At 49.7% G+C, this 27,118-nt stretch overlaps 3 protein-coding genes across 5 annotated transcripts; all 3 read left to right on the forward strand.

The window, feature by feature from the left end:
• The first annotated feature begins 2,598 nt into the window (after positions 1-2,598).
• ARID3C (AT-rich interaction domain 3C) lies at positions 2,599-9,179 on the forward strand. The gene is made up of 7 exons (XM_003800317.2): positions 2,599-2,904; positions 4,698-4,770; positions 6,569-6,752; positions 6,914-7,203; positions 8,034-8,216; positions 8,426-8,515; positions 8,943-9,179. Exons 1-7 carry the CDS (start codon positions 2,599-2,601, stop codon positions 9,041-9,043), a joined length of 1,227 nt encoding a protein of 408 aa, XP_003800365.1. The 3' UTR covers positions 9,044-9,179.
• An 822-nt stretch (positions 9,180-10,001) lies between these two features.
• DCTN3 (dynactin subunit 3) lies at positions 10,002-18,753 on the forward strand. 2 transcript variants are annotated; one of them, XM_003800261.3, is made up of 7 exons: positions 10,002-10,153; positions 12,231-12,315; positions 13,342-13,428; positions 15,994-16,077; positions 17,018-17,076; positions 18,187-18,246; positions 18,432-18,753. In XM_003800261.3, the coding sequence occupies exons 1-7, from the start codon at positions 10,058-10,060 to the stop codon at positions 18,519-18,521; spliced, it is 561 nt and encodes a 186-aa protein (XP_003800309.1). In that variant the 5' UTR covers positions 10,002-10,057; the 3' UTR covers positions 18,522-18,753. The 2 variants fall into 2 exon arrangements, with proteins under 2 accessions (XP_003800309.1, XP_023375093.1); XM_023519325.1 differs by lacking the exon at positions 13,342-13,428 and having other exon boundaries at positions 10,041-10,153.
• A 1,170-nt stretch (positions 18,754-19,923) lies between these two features.
• Positions 19,924-21,756, forward strand: RPP25L (ribonuclease P/MRP subunit p25 like). Of its 2 annotated transcripts, none has more exons than XM_003800266.2 (2): positions 19,924-20,168; positions 20,912-21,756. In XM_003800266.2, exon 2 carries the CDS (start codon positions 20,948-20,950, stop codon positions 21,437-21,439), a length of 492 nt encoding a protein of 163 aa, XP_003800314.1. In that variant the 5' UTR covers positions 19,924-20,168; positions 20,912-20,947; the 3' UTR covers positions 21,440-21,756. The 2 variants fall into 2 exon arrangements, with proteins under 2 accessions (XP_003800314.1, XP_023375094.1); XM_023519326.1 differs by lacking the exon at positions 19,924-20,168 and adding an exon at positions 20,285-20,765.
• The last annotated feature ends 5,362 nt before the right edge of the window (positions 21,757-27,118 follow it).

The raw sequence follows: 27,118 nt of genomic DNA on the forward strand, positions 1-27,118 counted from the left end.
CCCACCAGTCTCAGTGTATGTGCCCGATGCCATAACCACTGTGCTACAGGCACCGAGACTCGGCTAGTTTTAATAGAGACAGGGTCTCACTCTTGCTTAGCCTGGTCTTGAACTTCTGAGCTCAAGCAATCTACCCACCTCAGCCTCCCAGAGTGCTAGGATTATAGGTGTGAGCCACCTTTCACTCTTTTTCTTTCTTTCTTTCTTTCTTTTTTTTTTTTTTTTTTTGCAGTTTTTGGCCGGGACTGGGTTTGAACCTGCCACCTCTGGCATATGGGGGTGGCGCCCTACTCCTTTGAGCCACAGGCGCCACCCCCACCTTTCACTCTTTTTTTGATCAATATAATTTAAGTGTGCTGCAGAGGTTTGACCATAGATTCAAGTATGCCATGAATTTTTTAAAAGTTGAAAAATACTGTTCTAGAGGAATCACAGCCCTGAGGCATGTGTGTCTAACTGAGTGTAATAAGGTCAGAGGATGCTCCTGGTGCCATGGGGTTTGACAGTTTCATTCCCATGCCACGGACACCTGCTGTTCACTAACACACTTGGCATCACCTCAGGGTACCCCTCATGCATTTGGTAAATAGGTCCCCTTGGGCACAGGAAGAAAGTGGGGAAGTATGAGGATGCCTGAGCAAAGTGGGGTCCAGATTGCTTAGAGCAGAAATCTCCAGAGGCCTGCCACTCAGGATCCTCAAATAAGGAACAGCATCTCAGGATAGTTGGAGGCTTGGTAGGCCCAAAGCAGATTGCTGAGGGTGTCTAGAGATACAGACACACATGGGCAGAGAATTGTGAAGGGCAAAATGCTGATGACAGTTGAAATATACCTGTGAGCTTCATTATATTGCTCACTCTTCTATGTTTGAAAATTTCCAGTATCAAAAGAGATAAAAACTGTGTGGCTGTGTATCTGCATGTGGTAAGTATATCCTGCCGCAGTTAGCTCAGAGACCACTGAGTGTGTGATGCACAGGTGTGGGTCCACTGCTATGTGCACGCACATAGGCAAACTGCAGCATGTGGGCAGGGCAAGGGGAGAAGCTTCTGTTCTTGCCTTATACACTTGACCTCAGTATCCCATGGAGTGATTCCAGTCATGATCACTGCCTACCCAAGCCACTGGCACGTAACCAGCGTGAGACTGGGTAGCTGTGTGCCTGACGTTATGACAAAGTGTGCTGGTGTGTAAACACTGCTGTTAGTGTGTGAATGCATGGTACTGAGTGTGGGTGTGAGGGAGTGTGGGTACTGAGTGTGGGTGTGAGCCCTAGGCAGGGCTCTGGTTCTCAGTCCATGGAGTTGGATGCTTCACTCTCCTTCACACAATTCCCCGAAGCTCTCCAGCGCCTCCTCCCCCCTGAATCTGGCAGTAAGGAAGGTGGGAGACACCTGTTGGGGGGCTGAGAGCAGGTAGAGCCCATACGGCCCTCTCCCCTGCACCTCCGCCCTCCCTGCCCTGCTCGGGTCCCGCCCCCACGGCGGCAGCCAGAACAGCTGCGAGTGAGCGCATAGTGGCCAGAGGAGGGCCAGGCTGCTGGAGCTCAGGGCGGGGACCCCGCACAGGGAATCAAACCGAGGCAGGGGCCGCCTGGGAGGCAGGTGGAGCATAGGCAGCGCCGTGGAGACGCCAGGGGCAGCGGGCCACGCCAGGCAGGTGAGTGCTGTCCCGGTCCTGGGGAGAGAGTCCGTCTTCGAGATCCCACCACCTCTCACCCTTCTGGTCCCCTGCCGGTCCCACCTCTGACCCCACCGCCCTCTACTTATGTGACTCCTTGGTTCTTGTCCTCTGCTTCTCTGTCCCCTGTCTTCTGTTTTTCCCTGTCCCCATCTCTTTCTGTCCCCTTCCATTTGCTGTCTCTTTCTAATCTCTCTTTTCTGTCTGGGTCTCCTGCTGCGGCAGTCTTACCCTGTGTCTCCTAACCTCCATCTCCCTGTCTCTTTCCACCTCTTATCTCTGTCTCTGTCCCTCTATGGGTTGCCTGTCACTTAGGTCTTTAATATTTATTTCTTGCTCCTCTGTCTCTCTTACCCTCTCTGTCCCAAATATTTCAATTAATTCTTCTTTCCCCACCTCTGTCTCTATCTTGGTTCCTCTCAGTCTGTCTCTTCCCACCTCTGTTTCTCTTGGTTGTTCTATCCCATCTCTATCTCCATTTCTCCCAATCATTGTCTCTCTCTCCCCTCTTCCCTTCCTCTTCTCATCTGTCCCCCATCTCTGCCTCTTGGCCCCTGTTACCCCCTTTGATCTGCTCAGTCTCCCCCTGTCCTCTATCAGTGGTCATTTTTGATCCCATGGGTATCTCTCCCTGTCCTCCATCAAAGGCCATTTCTGATTCCCTGGGTCTGTCTCTGTCTCTGTCTCTCCTGCTCTTTCTTCCTCTCTCTCTCTCTCTCTCTCTCTCTCTCTCTGTCAGTCTCTGTGAAAGCTTTCTCCCTTTCCTTATAACTCTCAGCACTCCCTAAATCCATGCCCACTTCCCCTGTGTTGGGAGTTGTGGGAGCAGCAAAGCCCAGCACCCATAATTCCCTTCCCTACAGGCAGCCCTTTCCTCAGGGCCCCCACCTGCTGGGGGACTGCGCCTGGAAGCAGTAATGGAGGCCCTGCAGAGACAGCAGGCTGCTCGACTGGCCCAAGGGGTGGGGCCATTTGCCCCTCCACGACCTCAGCTGCCACCAAGGCCTCCTCTATATGGCCCCAGAACCCTACAGGCCCCAGAGGGGGCCTTGGGGAATGTTGGAGCTGAGGAAGAGGAGGATGCTGAAGAAGATGAAGAGGGGGAGGAAGCTGGGCCAGAGGAGGAGGAGGCAGCTAAGGAGAGCCATCACCCCAGCTCCCCTTCTAGCCAGGCGCCTGGACCCCATCCCCATGAATGGACCTATGAAGAGCAGTTCAAGCAGGTAGGATCCCCTCAATTTCAGGCCCTCCCTCTTTTCTCCCCTCTGGGCAAAAGCAGAGCCAGGTGCTTAGTAGCCTACCCACCCCCACTATCCTAGTAAGATGGAGACACATAGACACAGAGACCTAGAGAGAGATGGTGGGAAGACTGGCAGTTAGTGACAGACACCTAGGTACACGGAAAGTATTGCAAAGGGACACACTAAGAAGTGCAGGAGATGCCCAGAAACATGAAGAATGACAGACTGGAAGCCATTGGTGGGGCTGGAAGAAAAGGCGGGAGGGGTGTAGGGGCCTTTGAAGGAGGAGGATCTGGGGACTGAGGAGTCCAGTGCCAACCAGTGGGTGTGCCCTGGGCTGTCTACTTTTGTCTTTGGAAGGAGAATTGAGGTTGCCACTCCCTTGACTGGCTGGTACACCCCTTCTCTCTTTCCTGTCACACTGCAACACTCCCCCCCCAATCTTCTCCCTGGCCTGAGTTACATAGATGACAGTTCCTAGCCTGTGACACTACAGCCGCAGTATGACTAAAGGGCTCCTCTGCAACTGGAAATGACAAGACCTTACTGACAGGGTCTTAATCTGAGGTTCTTTCTTCCTGAGGATTCCTTCTGGGTGTTATTCTAAGGACACTATTCAAGGCTGTCACTCCAGAAGTATTATGTCAGGCTGTGACTCCAGGTGTGCTGTCCTGGTGGTGTTAATTTGTAGGGTGTTGGTCATGGATATTTTCCAGAAGTATTAATTTGTGGCTAGTACTTCATGGTATTATTGTAAAACTGGGAGTGTTACTCGGGGCTCTTTTATTCTGAAAATATGGCTCTAGAATCTGTTTCTCCTGGCTATATGGGTATAATTCTGAGGGTTATTACTTGGAGAGTGTATTATTTGTGGGTATCCATCTGAAACTTAGGGCTCATTATTTTTGTGAGAGTGTTGCTCTAAAGGTGCATCTCTGGGGTTTGCTATTCATTGTTTTGAGGGGATTTTGTTCTTTTTTTACTATGAGGGTTCATATTGAGGAATGGAGTGTTACCTATCAGTATTACTGAGGGACTGTTACTCAGGGTCAATGACTCCAGGGATTGTTCCTCTTCAGTGGTATTTGGGAGCAGATATAGGAGGTGGGTCTCCAGGTGACTGCTAGGATGACTCATGGGCCCTTCAAGTCCTGACCCCCACAGATCCTGCATGGCATGGGGCCAGTGTCTCTCTGGCAAGTCCTATGATAGGCAGGATAACTGCCTGTGGGAGATCAGACCAGAAGATGGGCTCAGGGTCCCAGATGTCAATCCAGGAGTTTATCCACCCTGCCTGAAGGATGGGTTGGAAGCATCTCTGCCCCTCGCCAAGCCTTGGCACACAGGGATGTGAGCAGAATGAAACCCTTGCACTAATGAATGTGAGCTTCCAATATATGTTAGTCTTTTCTGTGTGGAACACTACCCCAGCCTGGCTTCCGTCCTTGGACTCTGAATGTTCCCTCTGGGTGGGCAAAGACCCAATCCTGGAGAACAGGCTGAGCCTCCCCAGCTCCTTCTTGCTTCCTCTCTGCCCCTACTCCCTGGCCTAGAGGGACAGTTTGAGCTACCCAGGGCACCCCCAGCCAGTACCCATCTTTGTATGTATTAGAAAAAGGAACCCCTAACTGCCCTCAGGGGGAGAGAACTTAATGCTACATTCGAACCCTACCCACCCCTTCAGTTAGGGACTCTTGTTCAGGATACAATCTGAATTGGGGTCTGGGGAGAAAGGTAGTCAGTGGAACTGGAGAATAACTCTGATTCTTCCCCAGCTGTATGAGCTCGATGCAGACCCCAAGAGGAAGGAATTTCTGGATGACCTGTTTAGCTTCATGCAAAAGAGGGGTGAGTGGGGTGATGTGGGTAAAGGGTCCTAGAATTGCTGCCCCTTATCAGGTTTGAAGAAACTAGCTTGGGTTCTCTATGAAGAGGTCTGAGTTTGGCAGCACCTGTCCTCTGGGCCCTCAATAGCGTCTTTAACCTCTGACCCTGCCCCCCTCCTCCACCCTAGGATTAATTAGTGGCCAGCCCACTGGCAGGTTAATGAGTGTGGGATCAATTGGGATGGTAGGAGGAGGAACTGTTGGGGGGCTGGCCTGGAGTGGGAGGGTCTCATGACTAGAGGGCTGTGAATGCCTTGGTTCTCTATGGAGGGATTTCGCCAGCCTTGGCTCTCCTCATTTTCCCCTTGCTTCAGGCCGGGGATACCACATGTGCTCTACAGCAGGAAAGACTAGGGGTTAGATTGAAGGAAGAACTTCCCAAAGGCTGGGCTGGGGATTATGTGAGTTGGGGCTGCAGAGGACCAGGAATTCCTTTGCAGGAAATTCAGAGAGCTGGAAGAGAATGCAGGAAGGGCCCAGGAGGGCATCACAGTGGGAGACAGTCCATCACTTCAGCTTCTCCCCAGATTCATGGGACTGAACACTGACTCATTATCTCTCTCTACAAAGCTAATTAACTCACTCCTAGCACAGCCTGATAAGCTGCTAATTAACTGGCTGCACTGTCCCCTCCCTTCCTTAGTGCAGCTGCTGGCCCAAGTCCCCTGGCACTCACCCTAGGCTCAGCGTCTTTTTCAGGTCCCTTCCTTCCCAGTGACCTTTTGGTGGGCCCAGAGTTCTCTTGTCACCCAGAAAGGCCCAGGCATTCTGGTGCCAGTGTCTCCTCTTTGGCTCTTCCTCAAGGCTTTCCCTCCAGTGGGGGTCAGGGAGCGCTGTGAACCGATCCCTGCATTATCTACTGTGTCGATTCCCCCCCACCCCCGCCCCAACTCTGTTTCCCTTGGTCCCTGCTTCTCTCTGCTCTAGCTGCGGGGGTGGGGGGGGGAGGAGGTCCCGCGGGGACGATAATTTCCCCCCATTAATCAGGCCGCAGCTAATTGTTCGGGTCCAAAGGCGGCGGCCGAAAGGGACGGGATCGGTAAGGAATTAACTGGGGCCCATCGGTCAGCGCAGACAGGCCCCTTTGTCAGGACTGGCAAACGGGGGTTGTGCGGGCTGCGGAGTCGGCCAGTGAGGTGGGAGCTGATTCTTCTCTTGCCCGCCATTCCTGAGCTCAGGTAGCCATCCGAGGGTTGCTCCCTGGGGCAGTCTGGCCCTTCAGCACTGTGTGGAAGTCCTTCCTACGGTGGTCACCCCCAAGGGACAGCAAAGCTAGAGGGCCAAACGCAGCCGCTTGCGAGATAAGAATGGTTTTACTCGTTTAAATAGTTAGGAGAAAAAAATAAAAGACAAATAGCATTTCCAGACGTGTGAAATTCGAATTTCAGTCGGTAAAGTTGTATTGGAACACAGCCATAACTATTACAGTGAATATCCTCTATGACTGCTTTCAGGCAACAATGGCAGACCTGGGTAGTTGTGAGAGTGATCGTTTGGCCCACAAAAACTAAAATATTAACCATCTGGCCCTTTAAGGAAATTTGCCCACTCCTGTCTTCTGTTCTTCCCGCTAAAATGGAGGCCCTGGGGGTCTGGGGGCTCTGACCATAATCCTGCTTCCCCATCTCTCTCTTTCCTTCCCTCTCCGGGAGTTCTGCCCTGTAACCAGGCCTGTCTCATGCAGGAGACCAAATCCTTCAATCCCTGGGGATGACCACAATGTCTTAGTCTTGGTGTCCTCTCTGCCCCATTTCCACTAGGGACGCCAGTGAACCGCGTGCCCATCATGGCGAAGCAGGTGCTGGACCTATACGCGCTGTTTCGCTTGGTGACCGCTAAGGGTGGCCTGGTGGAGGTCATCAACCGCAAAGTGTGGCGGGAGGTCACACGCGGCCTCAGCCTGCCCACCACCATCACCTCGGCAGCCTTCACTCTACGCACACAGTGAGGCCAGGACCTGGAGCGGAAAGGAAAGCGCGCGGGGGTGGGGCAGGGGCGAGATGTGGAGGGCCCTGGGAAGGGCATCCGGGCGTGGAACTTGACTAGATGGGCCCAGCGTCCCACGCACACACACCCACACCCACAAACTGTCTGTCCTCTCCTAGGTACATGAAGTACCTGTACCCGTACGAGTGTGAAACGCGGGCGCTCAGCTCCCCGGGGGAACTCCAAGCAGCCATCGACAGCAATCGGCGCGAGGGCCGTCGCCAGGCTTACACAGCTGCTCCACTCTTTGGCTTGGCCGGGCCCCTCTCTCGCGGCACTCAAGGGCCAGTTTTGGGTCCGGGCCCCGCCCCTCCTGCGCCCCCGCCCGGTCCAGGCTCCGCCCAAGGCTCCGCCTCTGGCCTACCAACGCACGCTTGCGCCCAACTCAGCCCCAACCCTATCAAGAAAGGTGAGAAGGGGTAAGGGCAGAGGTTTGGAACTCTTGAGGTCCAGTCGGGCGCTGAGATATAGGAAACATTAAAATATGGGGACTCTGAAGTCTGGAAGGCATTGAAGTGTGGGAGTAGTAGGAGGTCAAGGCTAGCAGTAGGAATAGACAAGGCTCTGAGTTTGGGAGTTCCTAAGGTTTAGAAATCCTGAGGCTTGGGGTCAATAAAGCTTAGAGAGGCCCGTCACTTGGGGAAGCACTTTCGAGACCAGCCTGAACAAAAGCGAAACCCTGTCTCTACAAAATATAGAAAATTGGCCGGGTATGGGGCAGCCCACCTGTAGTCACAACTGTTTGGGAGAGTGAGGTAAGGTTGATCGCTTGAGCCCTGGAGTTTGAGGCTACAGTGAACTATGATGTCGCTACTGCACTCTAGCCTGGGTGACAGAATGAGACCCTGTTCTAAAACAAAACAAAGAAAAGCCTTGAGAGCTCTGTTACTGCAGTGTGGGACTGAAGCTCAGGAAAAGGTTCTTTAATCACAACAGCTCCCCATTCCACACCTGTCCACCCAGGGCTCCTATGTGCATGTGGTTTGTCCCTCCTGTGACCCGGATTATTTGACAAGCAAGGAACAACCACAAAAATTCTCCAAATTCTCTTGGACTAACCTACGCATATACATTGGTTCCCATCTAGAGCCTCAGCCTGGCTCTAGATGGGAAGAGGATTGAATGAAGAAGAGATTGGCGTGTTAGCTTGGGTGAACTCTCTGGTCCCAGGGCTGAGGGATAGCCATGTGCAGAGATGGCTTGGTTGGGCCAGGAGAGCTGAATGACCTGTTCTTCTAGAGGAGAGTGGAATTCCAACCCCTCACCTGGCACTGCCTGTGGGCCTGACCTTGGGACCTACAAGGGAGAAGTTGGCACCAGAGGAACCCCCAGAGAAGAGGGCTGTGCTGATGGGGCCTATGGACCCACCTCGACCTGGCATGCCCCCAAGTTTTCTGCCCCATGGCAAGGTTTCCCTGAGGGGTGAGGAAGGGCTTGTTGTGAAGGGGCTTCAGGCTTGTACACTGAGGGAGGATAGACCCAACAAACTGATAAGTGTTGGGGTGGGGCAGACTTATCCCTCTATAGACAACTGTAGGGGCTATAGTGGAATGGGAGCTGTCTACAGGGATGGAGGGGGTCACTTCTAAGTCTGAAGTCTAATTCCCTAAAACATGACTCCTCCTGGACAGAAGAGCAACTGGATGGGCCTCTCAATCTGGCAGGCAGTGGCATCAGCAGTATCAACATGGCCCTAGAGATCAACGGGGTGGTCTACACAGGTATGGGTACTATAGGCTGTCTACACTGGCATGGAGCCAGGGATATTTAGATTGGCATGGCGATTTTAAACTTTCTCTACTAGCATAAGGTTCAGGGTTATCCAAATTTGCATGGGTAACATGGGGTTCAGGGGATTGCTACACTGGCATGGATTATAGGGGGTGCCTGTATGGCATGCACTCCAAGGCATGACCTCCCTGGAATGGGTACCATGGGATGTCTGCCTTGTCATGGGCTTATGTATTCGTGTAAATATTTTGGTTTACCTGTATCTACATTAGCATAGGAGTCTCTCACTGATTGGTTTGTGGCAGACAGATGTGTGTGGTGTTCTGCAATCAAGACACTTACTTTTGTTCCCCTCTTCTGTTTCCATCCCTTACCCCCTTCTGTTTACCCTCTATCATCTCCTCATCCCTTTGCCAGGTGTCCTCTTTGCCCGCCGACAGCCTATGCCAGCTTCTCAGGGCCCAACCAACCCTGCGTCCCAATCCTCTATAGGGCCCCCTTCCAGCACCTTGTCCTAAAACCTCCTAATCATAACTAAGAGTCCCAGTCCTATTGCTGAGGGGGAGAGAAGACTCCCTACCTTGATTCTTTTAGGTTGTCCAGTCTGGGACCCAGCCTTGGGAGGTAAACTCCACCCTCCCCATGTCATCTGGACTTGAAGCCAAATATTCTTTTAATGTTACATCTACCTCATTGTAAAGGGAGGGCACCTCCTCCCTGACCAATTCCAGCAGCATCTACCAAAAAGTTCTTTCCCCAGTATCCCCAGTCATCTCCTCAGGTGCTTCCTGGGTCAATGTTATTTCTAGGGCCCCACCCTTTTGTCAGCCCTGCTTCTCTTCAGGAGCCAGATGAAAGGCTGGGTTGGGGTCTCTTGAAGGAGACATCCGTCAGGTCACATCTGGACAATAAAGTTGTGATCCCTCCCTTTCCAATGCCTCCTCTTCGTGCTTGGGTCTGGGAGGTGGGGAAGAATGATATAAAGCACACTGGCTGCACTGGGCCAGGGGAAGGAGGTATAGGGAAAGCACCCCGAGAATAGAAGGGCTCCATCTTCAATAAGACTGGTTGAGTTCAAGTCCTATATGGTGACAATTCTATCACAATAGTGCTCGGTGGCCTTGCGTGAGTCACTTAATTTCTTGGACCTAGAAGACGCCAAAAGTTTATGGTAACTCAGAGTCTCCTACGGTCTATGGGAATTGGACCTATCCTGGAATAGTAAATGCATTGTTACGCGCAAATTCAGGGAATAGCGTGAGGAAACCTCTTTGATACCCGAAGGCAAAGGTCATCTTCACAACCAGGCGATGGAAGCCAGGGAAGGGCCAGAACGGACAGCTGTTGCCAAGGTGACCAGTTTTTGACACCTTTCGCCAGACTGGAGCAGACTCTTCCGGGTCTGAAGGACTGAATCGTGGCGTCACTTCCTGCATAAAATGCCGCCCCTGCACCTGGATTGGTCGGCCATCCTGCTTGGACGGATGTCCCGCCTTCTGGTTGTTCTCGGCTGAGGTGGGTGGGTAGGAACCATGGCGGCTCTGACTGATGTGCAGCGGCTGCAGGCCCGAGTGGAGGAGCTAGAGCGCTGGGTGTACGGGCCGGGCGGGACGCGCGGCTCGCGGAAGGTGAGAGGTCTGGTCTGGTGGTCCCTATCTGGAGAAGGGCAAGAGCGGGCTCTTGGCCCCGCCCTTCGGATGGATCTAGCTGCTGCAGTCCTGTCGCCTTCAGTCTGGCCTTTGAAGTAACAAAGGTCGGAGACCTCTCAGAGCCGTTTTGATCCTCGGGGTCTGTTCCCATGGGGGGATCTGAGGGTAATCAGGCCTGATTGAGTGGGCTCTGTGCCAACTGTGACTAAGACTCTCCTTCCTTTTGGGGGTTAGTTGGGAGATCTAACACGCTCGAGAAGCTAACGAGAGTTTCAATAAGAGCCGAAGTTTACTATGGAAGTGTTGTCATGGAGCCCTCCGTGATTGATTGTTAAATGAATTGTGCAGAGAGAGATCCATGGGACCCCAGAGGAGGCAGTGCAGAGATAGTTAAGGAAGCTCCAAGGGGCAAGAAATGAGGTCTGAGAGGGCCAAGATTAAGAGGGGAAGGGCTTGGATACTGAGTGCTCAGATGTAGACTGGCACTCCTTTACACTAGTGACTGAATTTTGACAACTATCAGGCTTAGGTGCCCTCCTATCCTCTTTCTACTATGGGAAAACCTTTTACTGAAGAAGTTCTGGGGAATGTCAGGCATATCCTGGAGCTAAGGACATGCAACGTGACACTTCTTGTGAAATTAGTTGTAATTGGTAGATTGTGTTCCAATTTGAGCTTCTCAAACTTCTCAAACATTCTTTTCCTTTGTCATCTATGATGTTAACCTAACCCTCCTGATTTTCCTTCTACCTGCTTCTTAGTTTATTTGCCTTACCATATATTTGCCCCTTCAATATTGTCATTTCTCACCTTCTACTCTAAAACTTAGGTGAGTGCATTCTCTTCCTTAGCCTTCTCCTCTGTTTGACCCTTTAATATTGGAATTCCTTATCTTCTATCATTAAGCCCTATGTAGACTCACTCACTTCCATAGTTTCAGTTACTATTTACATGTCATTATGTCTCAAGTGTATATCTCTGGCCCAAATTTCTGTTCTGAAAACCAGACTTATATGTCCCATTGTTTACTGGACTTTTTCACTTGAATATCCAACAGACATCTCAAACTTATTCCACATGCTCTTAACTGTACTCTTTCTCTCTCTCCCCTAACCTGATTATCTTGCTTATTTCCTAATATAGGGCTTGTATCATTATTGGGATACTAGTTATCTTTTTTTTTTTTTTGAGACAGAGTCTTACTTTGCCACCCTTGGTTGAGTGCCGTGGTGTCATAGCTCACAGCAACCTTGAACTCTTGGAGTCCAGCGATTCTCTTGCCTCAGCCTCCCTAGTAGCTGGGACTACAGGTGCCTACCACAGTGCCCAGCTATTTTTAGAGACAGGGTCTTGTTCTTGCTCAGGCTAGTCTTGAACTCCTGAGCTCAAGCCTTCGCCTCCCAGAGTGCTAGGACTGCAGGTGTGAGCCACCATGCCCCACCTGGGGTACTAGTTATCTTAGACTCTTCCATCTCCCACCCTAGAGTTGATGTGGAAGGAATAAGACTAGAGGTAGGCCAGCCAGTTTGGGTCCTGGTACAGTCATCCATTACTGTACCAGGACCTTCATTACTTCATTACTCATGAGGTAATGCAGGCCTATATGAGGATGCTTGCATTTCTCACGCCCAAGCCTGGGACTTAGGAACCAGAAATTATGATATATACTATACATTCCATAAACTCTAAAATAGTTCACTACCTCCCCAATTAAATTCGAAACTCCCAGGCACCTGTGGCTCAAAGGAGTAGGGTGCTGGCCCCATATACTGGAGGTGGCTGGTTCAAACCCAGCCCCAGCCAAAAACTGCAAAAAAAAAAAAAAAAAATTTGAACCTTCTCAAGCAGTACCTGACTCTCTCTTTCTCCCCCTCCCCCTACACTTCATATTAAGGATTCCCTGAAGATGGGGCTGTATCTCCTCTAATATTAGAGAAGGGGACCAATCTAGATTACTAGGATTCAGGTTTGTGAGTCTGGGGAATGAGGGTTCTTTATTTCCTCCAAGCTTTGAGTTTGGTGGTACATCTTGGAATTAATCTCATTTCCCTTACAGGTGGCTGATGGCCTGGTCAAGGTGCAGGTGGCTTTGGGGAACATTGCCAACAAAAGGGAAAGGGTAAAGATTCTGTACAAAAAGAGTAAGTGCTTCCATGATGTGCTTCCCTGTACTACTTCCCATGCCTGTGCTTCCTACAACCTGGCCCTGGCCTTTCAATTCATTAGGTTACTGAATAGCCCTTTGGGGATAGAAGAAATATGAAGACATTTCCTTGTATCAGATTCAATTGGTGAATTGGAGTGTGCTTTTCTTTTCTTTCTTTCTTTCTTTTTCTTTCTTTTTTTTTTTTTTTTTTGAGACAGAGTCTCACTTTCTTGCCCTTCATAGAGTGCTGTGGGGTCACAGCTCACAGCAACCTCCAATTCCTGAGCTTAGGCAATTCTCTTGCTTCGGCCTCCCGAGTAGCTGGGACTACAGGCATCTACCACAATGCCCAACTATTTTTTTTGTTGTTGTTGCAGTTTGGCCAGGGCTGGGTTTGAACCTGCCACTCTCAGTATATGGGGCCGGCGCCCTACCCACTGAGCCACAGGCGCTGCCCTGGGTGTGCTTTTCTACCTTATGGATAAACCTCAGGTTTATCCTGAGGTAAGTTGTGACAGTGTCCTAAGTCATGGAATGACAGCTTTGCCTGAAAACTCCTTTTAAAAGGGTTTGAGATTTCCCCAGGCAAGGTTATATGGCAGGAAAGAAATTAAGAACTGAGAGCTCTAGCCTTTGTTCAGCCAAACCTTTTTGATCATATCAGAGCTAGTAACCTGCTCAGGAACTAGAAATCAGACAAAGCACTGACTTGTCTTGGTGGCATTGAGTGGAAAAAAGGCCTTCTTTTCTTGGTGAGGATAGGTCATTGAGAATGGGAGGGCCCCAGGGTGGTGGCAGCAATTGTGTTTCCAGCTCTGAAACCTGAGGTCAGCCAACAAGTGAAGAGAGTGGAGTGACAGGCAAGTGGGGATAGAGAACCTGGCAAAGTCCTGCTGATAGGCCATTGTGAGGTATCAGCTCCTCATTCAAGGCTCTTCCTAAGGTCACCAACATCCTTCATAAGATAGAGCTCTATTCCCCGGCCCTATTAGTTCCTTTTTCCATCTTTTTACTTTTCCAGTTGAAGACCTAATCAAATACTTGGATCCTGAGTACATTGACCGCATTGCCATACCTGATGCTTCTAAGCTGCAGTTCATTTTAGCAGGTAATGCTGGGCTATGTATGTACATGCATCTGAGGATGTGGGTTGTGGAGGAGATTGGGTACAGAACTGGTTTCCCCATCCAGTCTTCTCATGGATATATCCCCCTGGAAGCTGCTCTCTGGAATTCTGGGCTGAAGATCCTGTGAATCCTCTAGTAGGCATTGGGTGCCATTGGGTGCAATATACCTCTGGGCCAGCTGCAGTGGGAGCTACTCCAATGTTCTATCAGTAGCCTGCCCCTTGGATTTTTTTTTTTTTTTGCAAGTTTAATAAATCATCGTGGTTTATTTAACAGAGTTATTTCTACAACAGAGTTATTTTATATATATGTGTATGTGCCCCTTGGATTTTTCTTCAGAGACTTCCTCACTTCTGCTCACTAACAGAGAGCTTATAGGAAAGAATAGAAGTAAAGAGCATTGCCACGGGGGAGAAGGAAAACTATTGGGATGAGTTTCAATATCTTTCTTTCATGTAGGAAAGCTCTAGGATTTCAGAATTCTAGCCAATAACTATTGCCTTATCTATTAGTCAGTCAACCATTCCATAAGCTAGGGTTTTCTGAGCTTCATTTTTTTTTTTTAGAGACAGTTTTACTTTGTCACCTTCGGTAGAGTGCTGTGGCATCACAGCTCACAGCAACCTCCAGCTCCTGGACTTAGGCAATTATCTTGCCTCCCAAGTAGTTAGGACTACAGGCTCCTGCCACAATGCCTGGCTATTTTTTGTTGCAGTTTTGGCCAGGGCCGGGTTTGAACCCACTACCCTCAGTATATGGGGCCGGTGGCCTACTCATTGAGCCACAGGCACTGCCCTTCATTTTTCATCCAAAAAAATGTTTAATGATCATCTGCTATGATCCAGGCTCTCTCTAAGGTGAGAGGTATGCGATGCCAAACCAGAAAGTCTATCCTCATTGGCATAACTAAAGCTAGAAAGCTAGAGGAGACAGAGGCCCTGCTTCAAGGACCTGAGCTTATAACTCAACTGGGAGATCAGTCTTCCAGGATACTGATTGGTAACCATGCAGCACTGAGGACTGGTGAGGATGGGCAGCTCCTGCTGAGAGGGTTGTCAGAGCTTCCAAAGGGCCCTTGATCAATTGCCAGGGCTCTGGCACCAAGTTCAGATCTTCCCTTCATGGACTCTTGAGGATAAACCTCAGGTTTATCTTGAGGTAAGTTATGACAGTGTCCTAAGTCATGGGATGACATTTCCAGCCTCGGTATCCCTCTCTCTGGCACTGCCTCAAAGAATGGGTATCCACTTGCATGTGAAGAGCACAGTCTCCTAAATCATCTTCTTTACCATAATTTTTTCCTTCCTGCATGTGGTCCAATCTCTACAAAAACACATTTCCAACCTCCCACTTTTCTCTCCTGGCTAGGATAAAGTCCTAATTCCTTAGCCTGCCATCCAAAGCCTTTCATCCCTCTTTGTTTCTTCTGCTTTCCCTGCTCCAATTCAGCTAATTGAATTTTTTTCCTCAACTAATTGACAAGTATTCCTGCCTCTAAGCATTTGCACATAACAGTTTCCTTCTTGAATGCCCTTCCCACTTTATGGATTTCAGTGCATTGAAATTCCCTTTGCATACAGAGCCCAGCCTAGATCCTGTTTCCCACAGTGGATTCTCCAATCACTGTCCCAGTTCTCTTTCAGCTTATAATTGGCTGTTCCTCTGAGAGCCACTGAGCAGAACCTGTGTAGTACAGTCTGCCACATGTCTGCCCTTCCAGACCTTTCCAGGCACCCTTGGGGATAAGTACTTTCTTTGAAGTATTTTGTTTCTTTCTTTCTTTTTTTTTTTTTTTTTTTTTATAGGGTCTCTCTCTGTTGCCCAGCTAGAGTGCAGTGGCATCATGGCAGTTTTTGGCCAGGGCTGGGTTTGAACCTGCCACCTCCGGCATATGGGTCCGGCACCCTACTCCTTTGAGCTACAGGTGCCTCCCAAGTATTTTGTTTCTTGTGGCCTAGGAATTACTTGGTGAGTTTGTTGATAGGAGGCTAGAAGATGTTAAAAAGTTAGAGAAAGGTAGCATTTGGAGAATTTGAGAAGCTCTTTAGGCTCAAAATTGGTCAGACCAGAGGCATCCAGGAGAGGTGAGGTCAGGACAGGAAATGTGTACCTATAGAAGGGAGCAGTGATGGCCAGATGTGGTGGCTCACACCTGTAATCCTAACAGTCTGGGAGGCTAAGGCAGATTGATTGCCTGAGCTCAAGAGTTTGAGACCAGCCTGAGCGAAAGACCCTGTCTCTAACAAAAATAGAAAAATTAGCCAGGTATTGTGGTAGGCGCCTGTAGTCCTAGCTACTCAGGAGCTGAGGCAAGAAGATTGCTTGAACCTGTGAGTTTGAGGTTGCTGTGAGATATGATGATGCCACAGCCCTCAACTCCAGGGTAAGACTTTGTCTCCAAAAAGGGGGAGGGCAATGGGCGTAGTTGCTGCCCAATGCTCTAGAGTTCAGCTATCTCCCCTGCTAGGTCCTCAGTCTTTTGCACTGGCTGAGTAGTAATGCCCAGGCTTGCTTCACTGTTACTGTCTTGTCTATTTTTGCTTTAGAGGAGCAGTTTATCCTCTCTCAGGTTGCACTCCTGGAGCAAGTGGATGCCTTGGTACCCATGCTGGACAGTGCTCACATCAAAGGTAACTCTCTACGGTTGTAACTCCACTACCTTACTTGGGGAGGTGGGTGAATGGGCAAGACTTCTGTGTACTTCAGTTCTTTCTCAGGTTGGGTTTGCTCCCTGTCTTTATCTTCTTCCTGGGGGTACTTGCCACCTCTGCTGGGAGGATGGAGAGCCCAGTTTTAGGACTTTAGAATCTGGGCCTAAGGGCACTACCAGAAGCTCTAGCAGCCCCCAACTGTGAAGATCCCTGCTGCCTTCTACCCCACCAGTATCCCTCCTTAGGATGCTACAGAGCCCATATTTTACTGTCAGAGTCTCTGCCAGGTGCATGAATGTGTGTGAATTCTTTGTATTGTACTGCTAAGAGCACCAGAGCCTAGACTTTGACAAGCAGTGACTTTAATTGAATCCAGATATCCATCTTGTCTGTCTCTGAAAGTATTTCTCCCAGCTTCCCCTCCCTGCCCCTGATCAGCTACTCGCTGAGTATCTGACAGCCATAAGCTACAGGCCCAGCACAGAGGCCAAGGCTCTGGGTATTGGATACCAGGTAATCAGCTCTTCTTCAGACCACCTATAGGGTCCTCTTTCCCTAAGTCAGGCAGACTTGGCCCTGCTGGGCTGAGACCAAAGGGACAGGTCCTAAGATAGCCAATTTTTTTTTTTTTAATTTGGTCCTACTTATATCACTGGAGTGGGGGTAGGGAGCAACACCGGGAATGCCAAGGTTTTCTCTTCTCCTCAGGACCTGTATGCTCCCCTCCCCTATGGGTCCTAGAGTAACACTAGATAGGCAGGGAGCCCACCACCACCTCCAGCTACAGTGGTCGATGAAGCCTGGCATTTGTTTAGCTTTTCCACTCAATACTCTAATCCTGCTGAAGACATAATAGACTATTGAGCAGTCCCGGGGGAGGACACAAGCATCACTGGGCAGTGTGTGTTGTGTTTTACAGCTGTTCCTGAGCATGCTGCCCGCTTGCAGCGCTTGGCCCAAATCCATATCCAGCAGCAGGTATGGGAAGGGAGAGGACTAGAAGGGTGCATAGAAATGGTGAGGTATCCCATCCCCCACTCATGCCACTTGATAAGCAGCTTCCAGCCTTTCTGACTTCAGTTTAGAGGAAACTTTATGGTCTATCCCAGTGGTTCTCAATCTTCCTAATGCTGCAGCCTTTTAATACAGTTCCTGTGGGTTGTGACCCACAGGTTGAGAACTGCTGGTCTATTCTGTATCTTCATAAGCCCTAGAGAGAGGAAAGGACTCCCCTAGGGCCACATCCAGGGGCCTCCCAGAGTTGAGATATTCTGAAACACTAGAAGGCTGACGTTGGGAGGTACCCAAGAATTCTTGGGGATGGTCTGTCCTTGACTGTGGGTGGAAGAGCTCTTTTACTATTGTGTTTCCCTGAAAATAAGACACTGTCTTATATTTATTTTTTCTCAAGAAGACACACTAGGGCTTATTTTCAGGGGATGTCTTATTTTTATTAAGTATAATACAACAATCTACATTTATTCAAATACAGTTAAGTCATCTTCTTCTGGAACCTGACAGGGGGAGCCGACCTTGTTGGTGGGGCTGGGGCTAGTGATGCTTGAACTCCTTTCCCCTAGCCGTTTGCACATGCGCAATAGGATGCCTGCAACAGTGTTACCACGTGCACCTGCGCAAGTGCTAACAGCTCGGAGAAAGGAGCTGTGGCAGATAAAAGGTATTCTAGTCTTCCTTACCACTTGGCGCCAAAATGCATTGCCACACCCATCACTAGGTCTTATCATTGGGGTAGGGCTTATATTAAATGCATATTTGTTAAATATGGGCTTATTTTTTTGGTAGGTTTATTTTGGGGGAAACATGGTATTCCTGTCCCAACAGAGGAGGAGACAGGTACTAGGGGAATGTTTGCTTAATGTGTGGCCTACTCCCCTTTCCATCAATCTTTGGACTACCATTAGGGCACTTATCCTGGAGCCTAAAAGTACCCCTTTAGTGATTTGCTCCTTTGATCTTGGAGCTAAGTACCACATTTTCTAGGCTGTGTAGGGAGTAAGGGGTCCCTGATGAAGCAGGAAGTTTAATAGAAGACCAGAATCCATTCTCTGCCACACTTTGGCCCTACAGGACCAGTGTGTGGAGATCACTGAGGAGTCCAAGGCTCTCCTGGAGGAATACAACAAGACTGTATCCTTTCTGCTCAGCTAGGCCCCTAATGGGTGCTGTCATCAAGCCTTGTCCTTTTGTCACACTAGTGCTCTCTCACCCCATCCCAACCAGCCTATTTCCCCTATCCCCCACCCCTTTTAGTAGATGCAAAATCTCCCCACTTCCTCACTCTGACTCCTGTTCTCACCTTGACCTGCAACCAGACATTGCTTCTCTCCAAGCAGTTCGTGCAATGGGATGAGCTACTTTGTCAGTTAGAGGCCGCCAAGCATGTGAAGCCAACTGAGGAGTAACAGCTACTCCCCATCTCAGAGTGGACCAGGGCAGCCAGGCTCCAGGGCTGTGTGCCAACCTGCCTTTGTAACAAGGCAGAGGTGGTTTTGTATTTATTGGATTCAAGGCCCACAGTCTGTACTTAGGTAGGGCTCTGAGGTCAGAAGTCAGCTTACCTGAGATCTGCAATTTGCACTCCCTTTCCCCATCAGTGTTCTTATTCCAGTGACAATAAACTGTAGAGATTACACAGGAGTGTGCTGGCTCTCTGGTCTAGAATGGGGTTAGTGGAGAGCTGAGCTGTCTACCTGCCTAGTGCTTGGACTGGAAGCTATACTCATCTTGGGGCTCCCAAGACTAAGGTTCTCATTTGATCTATGTGAATAGGACATGCTTTTATCCGTCCATTTATCCCACATTTACCAGATACCCTCCAAATGTCAGGTGGGTGAACAAAGGTAGGGCTCACCTAACCTCTGCCCTGCAGAGAAAAAGGACAGTCCTACAGGTGGTCACCTGTTCCTTTGGGGCATGGAAGAAGGAAGGAATGAAGCTGGAGGCAGCCCTGGTGGGTGATATACAGGTACTTTCAGAGCTAAGGGAGCAGCTTGTGTAAAGGCAGAGAGGATCCTTGGAATTTTTCTCTTAGGAGTCTACCTGCTGCCGCTAGCTGAGAAGAGGAGCCCAAGAGGCTTGGCTAGAGGAAGTTTTAGGTTCTGGGGAGGGAAAGTTGGGAAGGAGGGACTCCGACTTGAGTAAGCAGGGAGAGAGATTGGCCCCGTGCTCTACCAAGTGTTTGCTGCCCCCTTGTGGTCTCAGAGTGCTCTAGCTGCAGACTCCTTTCCCATGCTTGCGGGTCATACCCACCTGTGCGATGTGATCTGCATCTCAAATTCAGCGTGTCCAAATTGGTCGGAAACCTGGGAGTCATCTTAGACTCAGAATTTCCCACTATCCAGACAGTCGCCAACCCTTCACCGAACTAGTATCTCTTAACTTAATCTCCTCTATTCCCTCTGCTATTTCTCTTGTTACTAATTCAAATAAAGATTTAACAAATATTTGAGCACCTGTTACATCTTAGGTCCCATATTAGGCTCCGTGCAGACACCCCCACCTCGCACCCAGCCTCCGCGGCCAGGAGTCACCAGAAGCTGCGGCTCAATTTCTCCCACCACTCCCTCCCCCGCTACAGCCAGGGTGAGCTGTGCAAAAGATCTGATTCTGCTAGTACCTGGAAACCCCGCTGTGGTTAGCCATGCCCACAGGACGGGGTCGAAGCTCAGCAACAGCCCCTCCAAACGGAACCTGTAGCAACCATGGTGAACCCTACCCCTCTTACACCCTTGCTCAACCGATAATGCAGCCCTCTCGTCTCAAAGGGACAGATCCACCACCCTTCAGACGCAGGAGTCCTCTCATCTTTAGGATCGGATCCCTCCGTCTCATTAAGAGTGTCCCTGGCCCAGGCGTAACCGCGGAAACTACGGATCCTGTGTTCCAGGATCCACTCTCTCCTGGCGCCTGCCCTAGGTCTCCCGGGCTGAGAGGCCGTGGGGCGCCTTTTTTCAGGCCCCGCCCCCGTGTGGCGAGCGCGGCCCCGCAGCCTGGGCGCGCTCCCGAACCGGGCGCCATCTTGGCTGTGGATAGAGTGTGAGGCCGCCGCGGTGAGAGCTGGAACCCGGCGGGAAGGGGTGGGGGGTTCTCGGAGGTGGTGGGAGAGGGAACACCTGCTGTTTGGCCGCAGAGGCCCGTAGGACCCTGGGGGCAGCTCCTGGCGATGCAGACAGCTTTCGCTGGCCAGGAGTCGTCCAAGCAGCCTTCCATGTTAAGCGTCTGCTCCCGGCTTTCTGAGTATCCTGGATTGACGTGGATGGGGGCTAGGTTCTGTTTTGGACACCATTAGTTAAAGGCTTTTGGCTGTTTCCCGGGGGTCCTGCGGCAAAGGGACTTAATCCTGTCCTCTGGGAGTATAAAGTGAGGAGGCCTCGTCCCTGTAGAGCTCCAAGTGGGGAGCACTCAGTCTGGTTCTTAATCTGGGGTGAGGGATCTGGCCCCTGTCCCAAGGGGCCCAGGGTAAGGAGGGCTCAGCCCCAGTCCTGGGGTGCTTGTGATGAGGGTACCTGTCCCTGTCCCAAAGAACTCGGTGTTTAGGGAATTTGGTCCTGTTTCAGGGATTCCAGGATTGGAGGAGGGAGGCTGTCTAGAGGAACAGGGTGCATGAGATACGACCCCTTCCCAGGATGAGACAGGCACGACTCCTTGTGAGAAGCTGAGGAGGAGGGGATATGATCCTGTTCTTGGGAAGTCTGGGTTGAGGAGCAGGGCTGTATCCTGAAGGGAGGTGGAAGGGGTGGTGAACGATGGCCTGAAGCACATTGCCCAGCACTCATCTGATACTTCTCTGCAGAGGGCAGCAAGAGTTGCAGACGAGACAACAAGCAGGATGGAGCATTACCGAAAAGCTGGCTCTGTAGAGCTCCCATCACCTTCCCCAATGCCCCAGCTACCTCCTGATACCCTTGAGATGCGGGTCCGAGATGGCAGCAAAATTCGAAACCTGCTGGGGCTGGCGCTGGGTCGGTTGGAGGGCGGCTGTGCACGGCACGTTGTGTTCTCAGGTTCTGGCAGGGCTGCAGGAAAGGCTGTCAGCTGCGCTGAGATTGTCAAGCGGCGGGTCCCAGGTCTCCACCAGCTCACCAAGCTGCGTTTCCTGCAGACTGAGGACAGCTGGGTCCCAACCTCACCTGACACAGGCCTAGACCCGCTCACAGTGCGCCGCCATGTGCCTGCAGTGTGGGTACTGCTCAGCAGGGACCCCCTGGACCCCAGTGAGTGTGGCTATCAACCCCCAGGGGCACCTCCTGGCCTGGGCTCTGTGCCAAGCTCCAGCTGTGGCCCCCGACCGCGAAGAAAGGCTAGAGACACCCGGTCCTGAAGACCTGCTGAGCCAGGCTGTTCTCCAGACCTGAATGTCTAGGATGGAGGTGCCTTTTCTGAGAAGCCCTGGACTGCTCAACATTCCCATCAAAACTCAAGTCTACAGAAGTGGGTCTCCATGTCCTGCTTCCCCTTCCTTCTGGCACGTGGAAAGGGACTGCTATGAAGAGTGACAGGTGTGGGATTTCTGCCAAATTCTGGATTGCATAAGAGGGGTTTATTCTTCCTTCTACCTACAGTGTGTCTGATCTACCTTCCAACAGAGTCTAGAGGGGGAGTTAGGAAATAAAGCTTTTGCCCATTTGATGAGCTTCTGCCTGGCCTGTGAAGTGGAAGGTGATTAAAGGAATGGGAGTGCTTGCCCTTTCCCTCTGGGAGCTGATGGGCTGGAGACAGGGAGGGTAGGCTCAGCGTGGTACTGGGAGGATGGTGTTGATAAGAACCCTCAATCAGTAGCCTGAATATATCTAGGCCCCTGGATGGCTCTTTGTACCTGTTTTGGGCTGATTTAGGGACTGGCAGGTCATACATTTCTCCCCATCTGCAATATACATACTCAAGCCTGCCTGGGTTTGAATCCTGGTCTGTCACTAGCTAGCAGGTTACTACTCTGTGCCCTAGTGATCTCATCCATAAAAAGGGGATACAATGGGGTTTACCTCAGGGTTATGAAGATTAAAGAAACATAACATATATGACACTTAGGTACCACCTGGGTGCATAGTGATATATAAATGTTCATTGCTATTATTATAACAACTCAGTTTGTAAACATGCTCTTTCCTATCTTAAAAACATACCTTTAAGGCTGGGTGTGGTGGCTCATGCTTGTAATCCTAGCACTCTGGGAGGCTGAGGTAGGTGGAGCACCTGAGCTCTGGAGTTTGAGATGAACTCTACTAAAAATAGAGTCTCTACTAAAAAATAGAAAAACTAGCTGGGCATTGTGGCACATGCCTATAGTCCCAGCTAATCAGAGGCTGAGGCAGGAGGGTTACTTGACTCCCGGAGTTTGAGGTTGCCATGAACTATGACCGCAGCACTCTACCAGGGCAACAAGGTGAGACTGAGTCTCAAAAAAAAAAAACAAAAAAACAACGGCTCAGAGCCTGTGGCTCAAGTGGCTAAGGCACCAGCCACATACACCTAAGGTAGAGGTTTCCAGTCCAGCCCGGGCCCACCAAACAACAATGACGACGGCTGCAACCAAAAAATAGCCGGGCGTTGTGGCGGGCGCCTGTGAGCTACTTGTGAGGCTGAGGCAGGAGACTCGCTTGAACCCAGGAGTTGGAGGTTGCTGTGAGCTGTGATGTCACGGCATTCTACCCAGGGGGACAGCTTGAGGCTCTGTCTCAAAAAAAAAACAAAAAAAAAAAACTCTGGGCATGGTGGCCGGTGTAATCCTAGCACTTTAGGAGGCTGAGGCAGATGCATTGCCTAAGCTCATAAGTTTGAGACCAGCTTGAGCCAGAGTGAGACCTTGTCTCTAAAAATAGCTGGGTGTTGTGGGTGCCTGTAGTCCCAACTACTTGGGAGGCTGAGGCAAAAGGGTCACTTATGCCCAAGAGTTTGAGGTTGCTGTGAGCTGTGATGCTACAGCACTCTATTAAGGGCAACAAAGTGAGATTCTATCTCAAAAAAAGAAAGGAAAAAAATATATATATATATATATATATATATATATATAAACACACACACACACCCCTCTAGCAATACACAACAGACAAAAAAAAATCTCTCTCCAGGTCCCATCCTTGCCTTTTTACCCCTTGCTCATTTTCTGCCTCACCTTGGCCTTAAACACTCAGATTCACCATGGTGAGGTTAGGGGTATGAGGAGAAAGGTGAAGGTTGCATTAACAGCCAGGGAGCTACAAGAACTAGGGCAGGATTGTAGGCAGTGGTACATTAAAGAGTTGAATCAGTTGGGTCTCCCATGGGTCTTTTTTTTTTTTTTTTTTGCAGTTTTTGCAGTTTTTGACCAGGGTGGGGTTCGAACCAGCCACCTCTGGTATATGGGGCCAGCGCTCTACTCCTTTGAGCCACAGGCGCTGCCATCTCCCATGGGTCTTGAGATTTTCTCCAGTTTTTCCAGCAGTCTGGGTATCCATTCATGAGAATGTTGGGGCTCTTCTGGGTTCACATTGTAGTGGGGTACACCCAGTAGTTTGAGGTTGCTGAGTGACACTTGACTGAGACCAGGAGGAGCTGAGATATTGAGAGAGAGTTGAGGGACTGGAAGTCTTGGTAAGGGCTTAGAAGAGGGTTGAGGTGACTATAGGGCCAGCAGATGGTGGTCAAAACTTCAAACTGCATCCTTTACTTTCCAAGGTAGTTCACTCCTGAGTGATGTGGAGGACCCTAGAAAGGGGCAGGTGATGAGGATTCAGGGGATTTTAGGAGGGGTGAAACCTCAGTGGCTGCCCAGCCAGGCTCCTCAAATGCAAAGGATCATGGAGCATCTGACACATCCCCTAGTGACTGTGATAACTGTGGTAACTCAGTTACCTTGCAAACTGACTGACTTCTCCCCCTTTCTCCTTGCAGTTCATTCAGGATTTTTTTTTTTTTTTGTGAGACAGAGTCTCACTTTGTCACCCTCTGTAGAGTGCTATGGCATCATAGCTCACAGTAACCTCAAACTCTTGGCCTCAAGCAATTCTGTTGCCTCAGCCTTCCTAGTAGCTGGGACTACAGGTACCTGCCATAATGCCCAGCTATTTTTGTTGTTACTGTTGTTTAGTAGGCTGGGCCAGATTTAAACCCACCAGCCCCAGAGCATGTGGCTAGCGCCCTAACTGCTGAGCTATGGGTGCCCTCTTTGTGTGTGTGTGTTGGGGGGGGGGGTTCTTTGTTTTGTAGAGACAGAGTTTCACTTTATGGCCCTCAGTAGAGTGCCGTGGCATCACACAGCTCACAGCAACCTCCAACTCCTGGGCCCAGGCGACTCAGCCTCAGCCTCCCGAGTAGCTGGGACCACAAGTGCCCGTCACAAGGCCTGGACATTTTTTTGTTGCAATTTGGCTGGGGCAGGGCTTAAACCCACCACGCTCAGTACATGGGGCCAGCGCCCCACCCAATGAGCCACAGTCACCACCCTGTTTGTTTTTTATTTGTTTGTTTGTTTGTTTTAGCAGGCCCTGGTTGGGTTTGAACCTGCAACCTCTGGTGCACAGGGCAGGCACTCTAACCGTTGAGCAACAGGTGCTCAATCCTGCTGCTTTTTCTTTGAACATCACTTGTCTTCTGCTATCAAACAGTTATTTATCATTGGACCTCCAGAGCTTTGGGGCCAGTCTATCCTGCGTGGTATTGATCTTTGGCTCATCATCCCATCTGCTGATGGCCATGGTGGAGGAATCATAAGGAATAAGCATGGTAACCTGTGCTGAAAGTTACACTGCAACCCCTAAAGTCCTAAGAGGGGCATTGTCCTTCCCCTTTTGGGGAGCCTGCAGAAGGAATGGCAGGGAGAGGACCAGAAAGAGGTGGGTCCATTGGAGTCAGCCCGCCCAAGCTGAGGGGAACAAAAGAGTTGCCTATAATTTTTCGCTTTCCACTTTCTCCTCAATCCACTGCAATGTGGCTTCTACCTCTGTAATGTCTTAGAAAAGATTATGTACAAGAGGTAAGGAAGTGGAGACAACTCTTTCAAGACATTGGGTTATGAATAGGTGGAGAAGTGATAGCTGGAGAGGAATATGGAGTACAAAGAAATTTTTTTGTTTTGTTTTGTTTTTTATTTTTTTGTTTTACTATACTAGCATGAACTTGAGCATGTTTACAGGCTGATGGAGGAAGCCAGTAAGGAAAGAAATTAAAGATGCTTGAGATTGTGGATATTCATAGCATGAAATTCCTGAAGGAGTGAAAGAGAATGGGACCCAGAAACATGGAGGTAGGAGCCTCCCAAAGGAAAGGGGAGAGATGACTCCCTGTAACAGGAGGGAAGGAGTTGAGGGTGGGTGTGTATGTAAATAGAAATGGAGGGGAAAGTGGGACATGAGGGAATTCAGAAAGTATCTCCTTGAAGCAGGAGTCCAGCTTGGCAGCTGAGTGGGGCAAGGACTCTGGTGGGAAGGAAATGTAAGATAGTTGTTGCAATTGGGAGGGAGGTACAGGAAGATGACCAGGCAGAGCTAAAATACCAGTTTAGACTGGTGACTACAAACTTGTAGTGTCATCAGTCAGGGTGTGTGAGCTCCAATAGTACCAGGAAAAGCACTGTTGCCTATTTCTTACTGGGGTTAAGACAGGCAAGAATGATAGAGAACTAGTGAGACTAGCAAGAGAGTGCATGTAGTGAAGGATCAAAGCATCCAAACTGAGGAGGGAAGTAAAAAGAGAAAAGGGACAGGGGTCAGTAGCCTGGAGGTTCTGGTGGAGATGAGGTGGGGTGAGTACTCTGGAAGGATGGGAACATTGTAGCTGTATTAGTTTCCTAGGGCTGCTGCAGCAAAGTACCACAGTCTGGGTGGTTTAGAACAGCAGAATTTAATGTCTCACAGTTCTAGAGGATAGAAATCTAAAATCCAGGTGTTGGCAGGGACATTCTCTGAAACCTGTAGGGGAAACCTTTCTTGCCTCTTCTTACTTTCTGGTGCTTTGCCAGCAGTCTTTGACATTCTGGGCTTATAGGTGCATCACCTCAATCCTCTTGTGTCTTCACACCATATTTGTATGTGTCTATATCTGCATCTAGATTTCTCCTTTTGAGTTTTTTGTTGCTGTTGTTTGTTTGTTTGTTTTGAGACAGAATCTCATTCTGTAGCCCTAGGGTTGAGCATCTAGGCATCATCATAGCTCACAGCAACCTCAAACTCTTGGGCTCAAGAGATATTCTTGCCTCAAGCTTCCCAAGTAGCTGGGATTATAGGCTTTTGCCACAACACCTACGTAATTTTTCTAATATTTTTGGTAGAGATCGTCTTGTTTTTGCTCAGCTGGCCTCCAACTCCTGAGTTTAAGCAATCTGTCCGTCCCAGAGTAGTAGGACTACAGGCATGAGCCACTGCACCCAGCCAATGTCTCCTTTTTGTAAGGACATCAGTTACATTGTGGATAAGAGCCACAATATAGAATGTTCTATTGGAGAACATTCTACTTAGTAAAGTATCACAAGAGTGGAAAGGCGAGTATCCAATGTACTCAATACTAATATGAGACCAGTAGATGAATAAATAACACACCTACACAAGAGAAAAACACAAACTCAAATGGAGGGAGAGGGGAGGAGGGAGAAGGATTGGTGTGCTCTCAACTAAAAGGCACAATGTAGGGGTACATGACACACCTCCTGGGTGAAGGGCACAACTACAATTTGGACTCTAACAAACAATGTAACCTAATCATGTGTACATTCATATTAATCTAAAATAAAAAAGTTTTTTAAAGACCCACCCTATTGACCTCATTTTGACTTAATTACCTCTGTAAAAACCCTATTTGTGAATAAGGTCACATTCTGAGGTACTAGGGGTTAGGATGTCAGTATCTCTCTATTGGGAGGCTTCGGGGAGAGGACACAGTTCAGCAGATAACAATAGCTAAGTAAGTGGGTTTGAGAGTTTAGGCGTTGATAGGATTCATTTGTGAACATGACAGTGAGTAGCTGGGAGGCCTGGAGACAAAGTCAATGAAGATTAAGTTGGTGAGGCTCGGCACCTGTGGCGCAAGC

This window comes from Otolemur garnettii, unplaced genomic scaffold (genome assembly GCF_000181295.1).
Source record: "Otolemur garnettii isolate 467f Iridium unplaced genomic scaffold, OtoGar3 scaffold00172, whole genome shotgun sequence".
Classification (NCBI taxonomy): domain Eukaryota; kingdom Metazoa; phylum Chordata; class Mammalia; order Primates; family Galagidae; genus Otolemur; species Otolemur garnettii.

Coding starts and splice junctions, on each gene's coding strand:
- ARID3C (XM_003800317.2), top strand. CDS start 2,599: ATGGAGGCCCTGCAGAGACAGCAGGCTGCTCGACTGGCCCAAGGGGTG. Junction 7,204..8,033: donor CCCCAACCCTATCAAGAAAG/GTGAGAAGGGGT, acceptor CTGTTCTTCTAG/AGGAGAGTGGAATTCCAACC. Junction 8,516..8,942: donor CAACGGGGTGGTCTACACAG/GTATGGGTACTA, acceptor TCCCTTTGCCAG/GTGTCCTCTTTGCCCGCCGA.
- DCTN3 (XM_003800261.3), top strand. CDS start 10,058: ATGGCGGCTCTGACTGATGTGCAGCGGCTGCAGGCCCGAGTGGAGGAG. Junction 13,429..15,993: donor GCTGCAGTTCATTTTAGCAG/GTAATGCTGGGC, acceptor TTTTTGCTTTAG/AGGAGCAGTTTATCCTCTCT. Junction 16,078..17,017: donor GGACAGTGCTCACATCAAAG/GTAACTCTCTAC, acceptor TGTGTTTTACAG/CTGTTCCTGAGCATGCTGCC.
- RPP25L (XM_023519326.1), top strand. CDS start 20,745: ATGAGACAGGCACGACTCCTT. Junction 20,766..20,911: donor TGAGACAGGCACGACTCCTT/GTGAGAAGCTGA, acceptor ACTTCTCTGCAG/AGGGCAGCAAGAGTTGCAGA.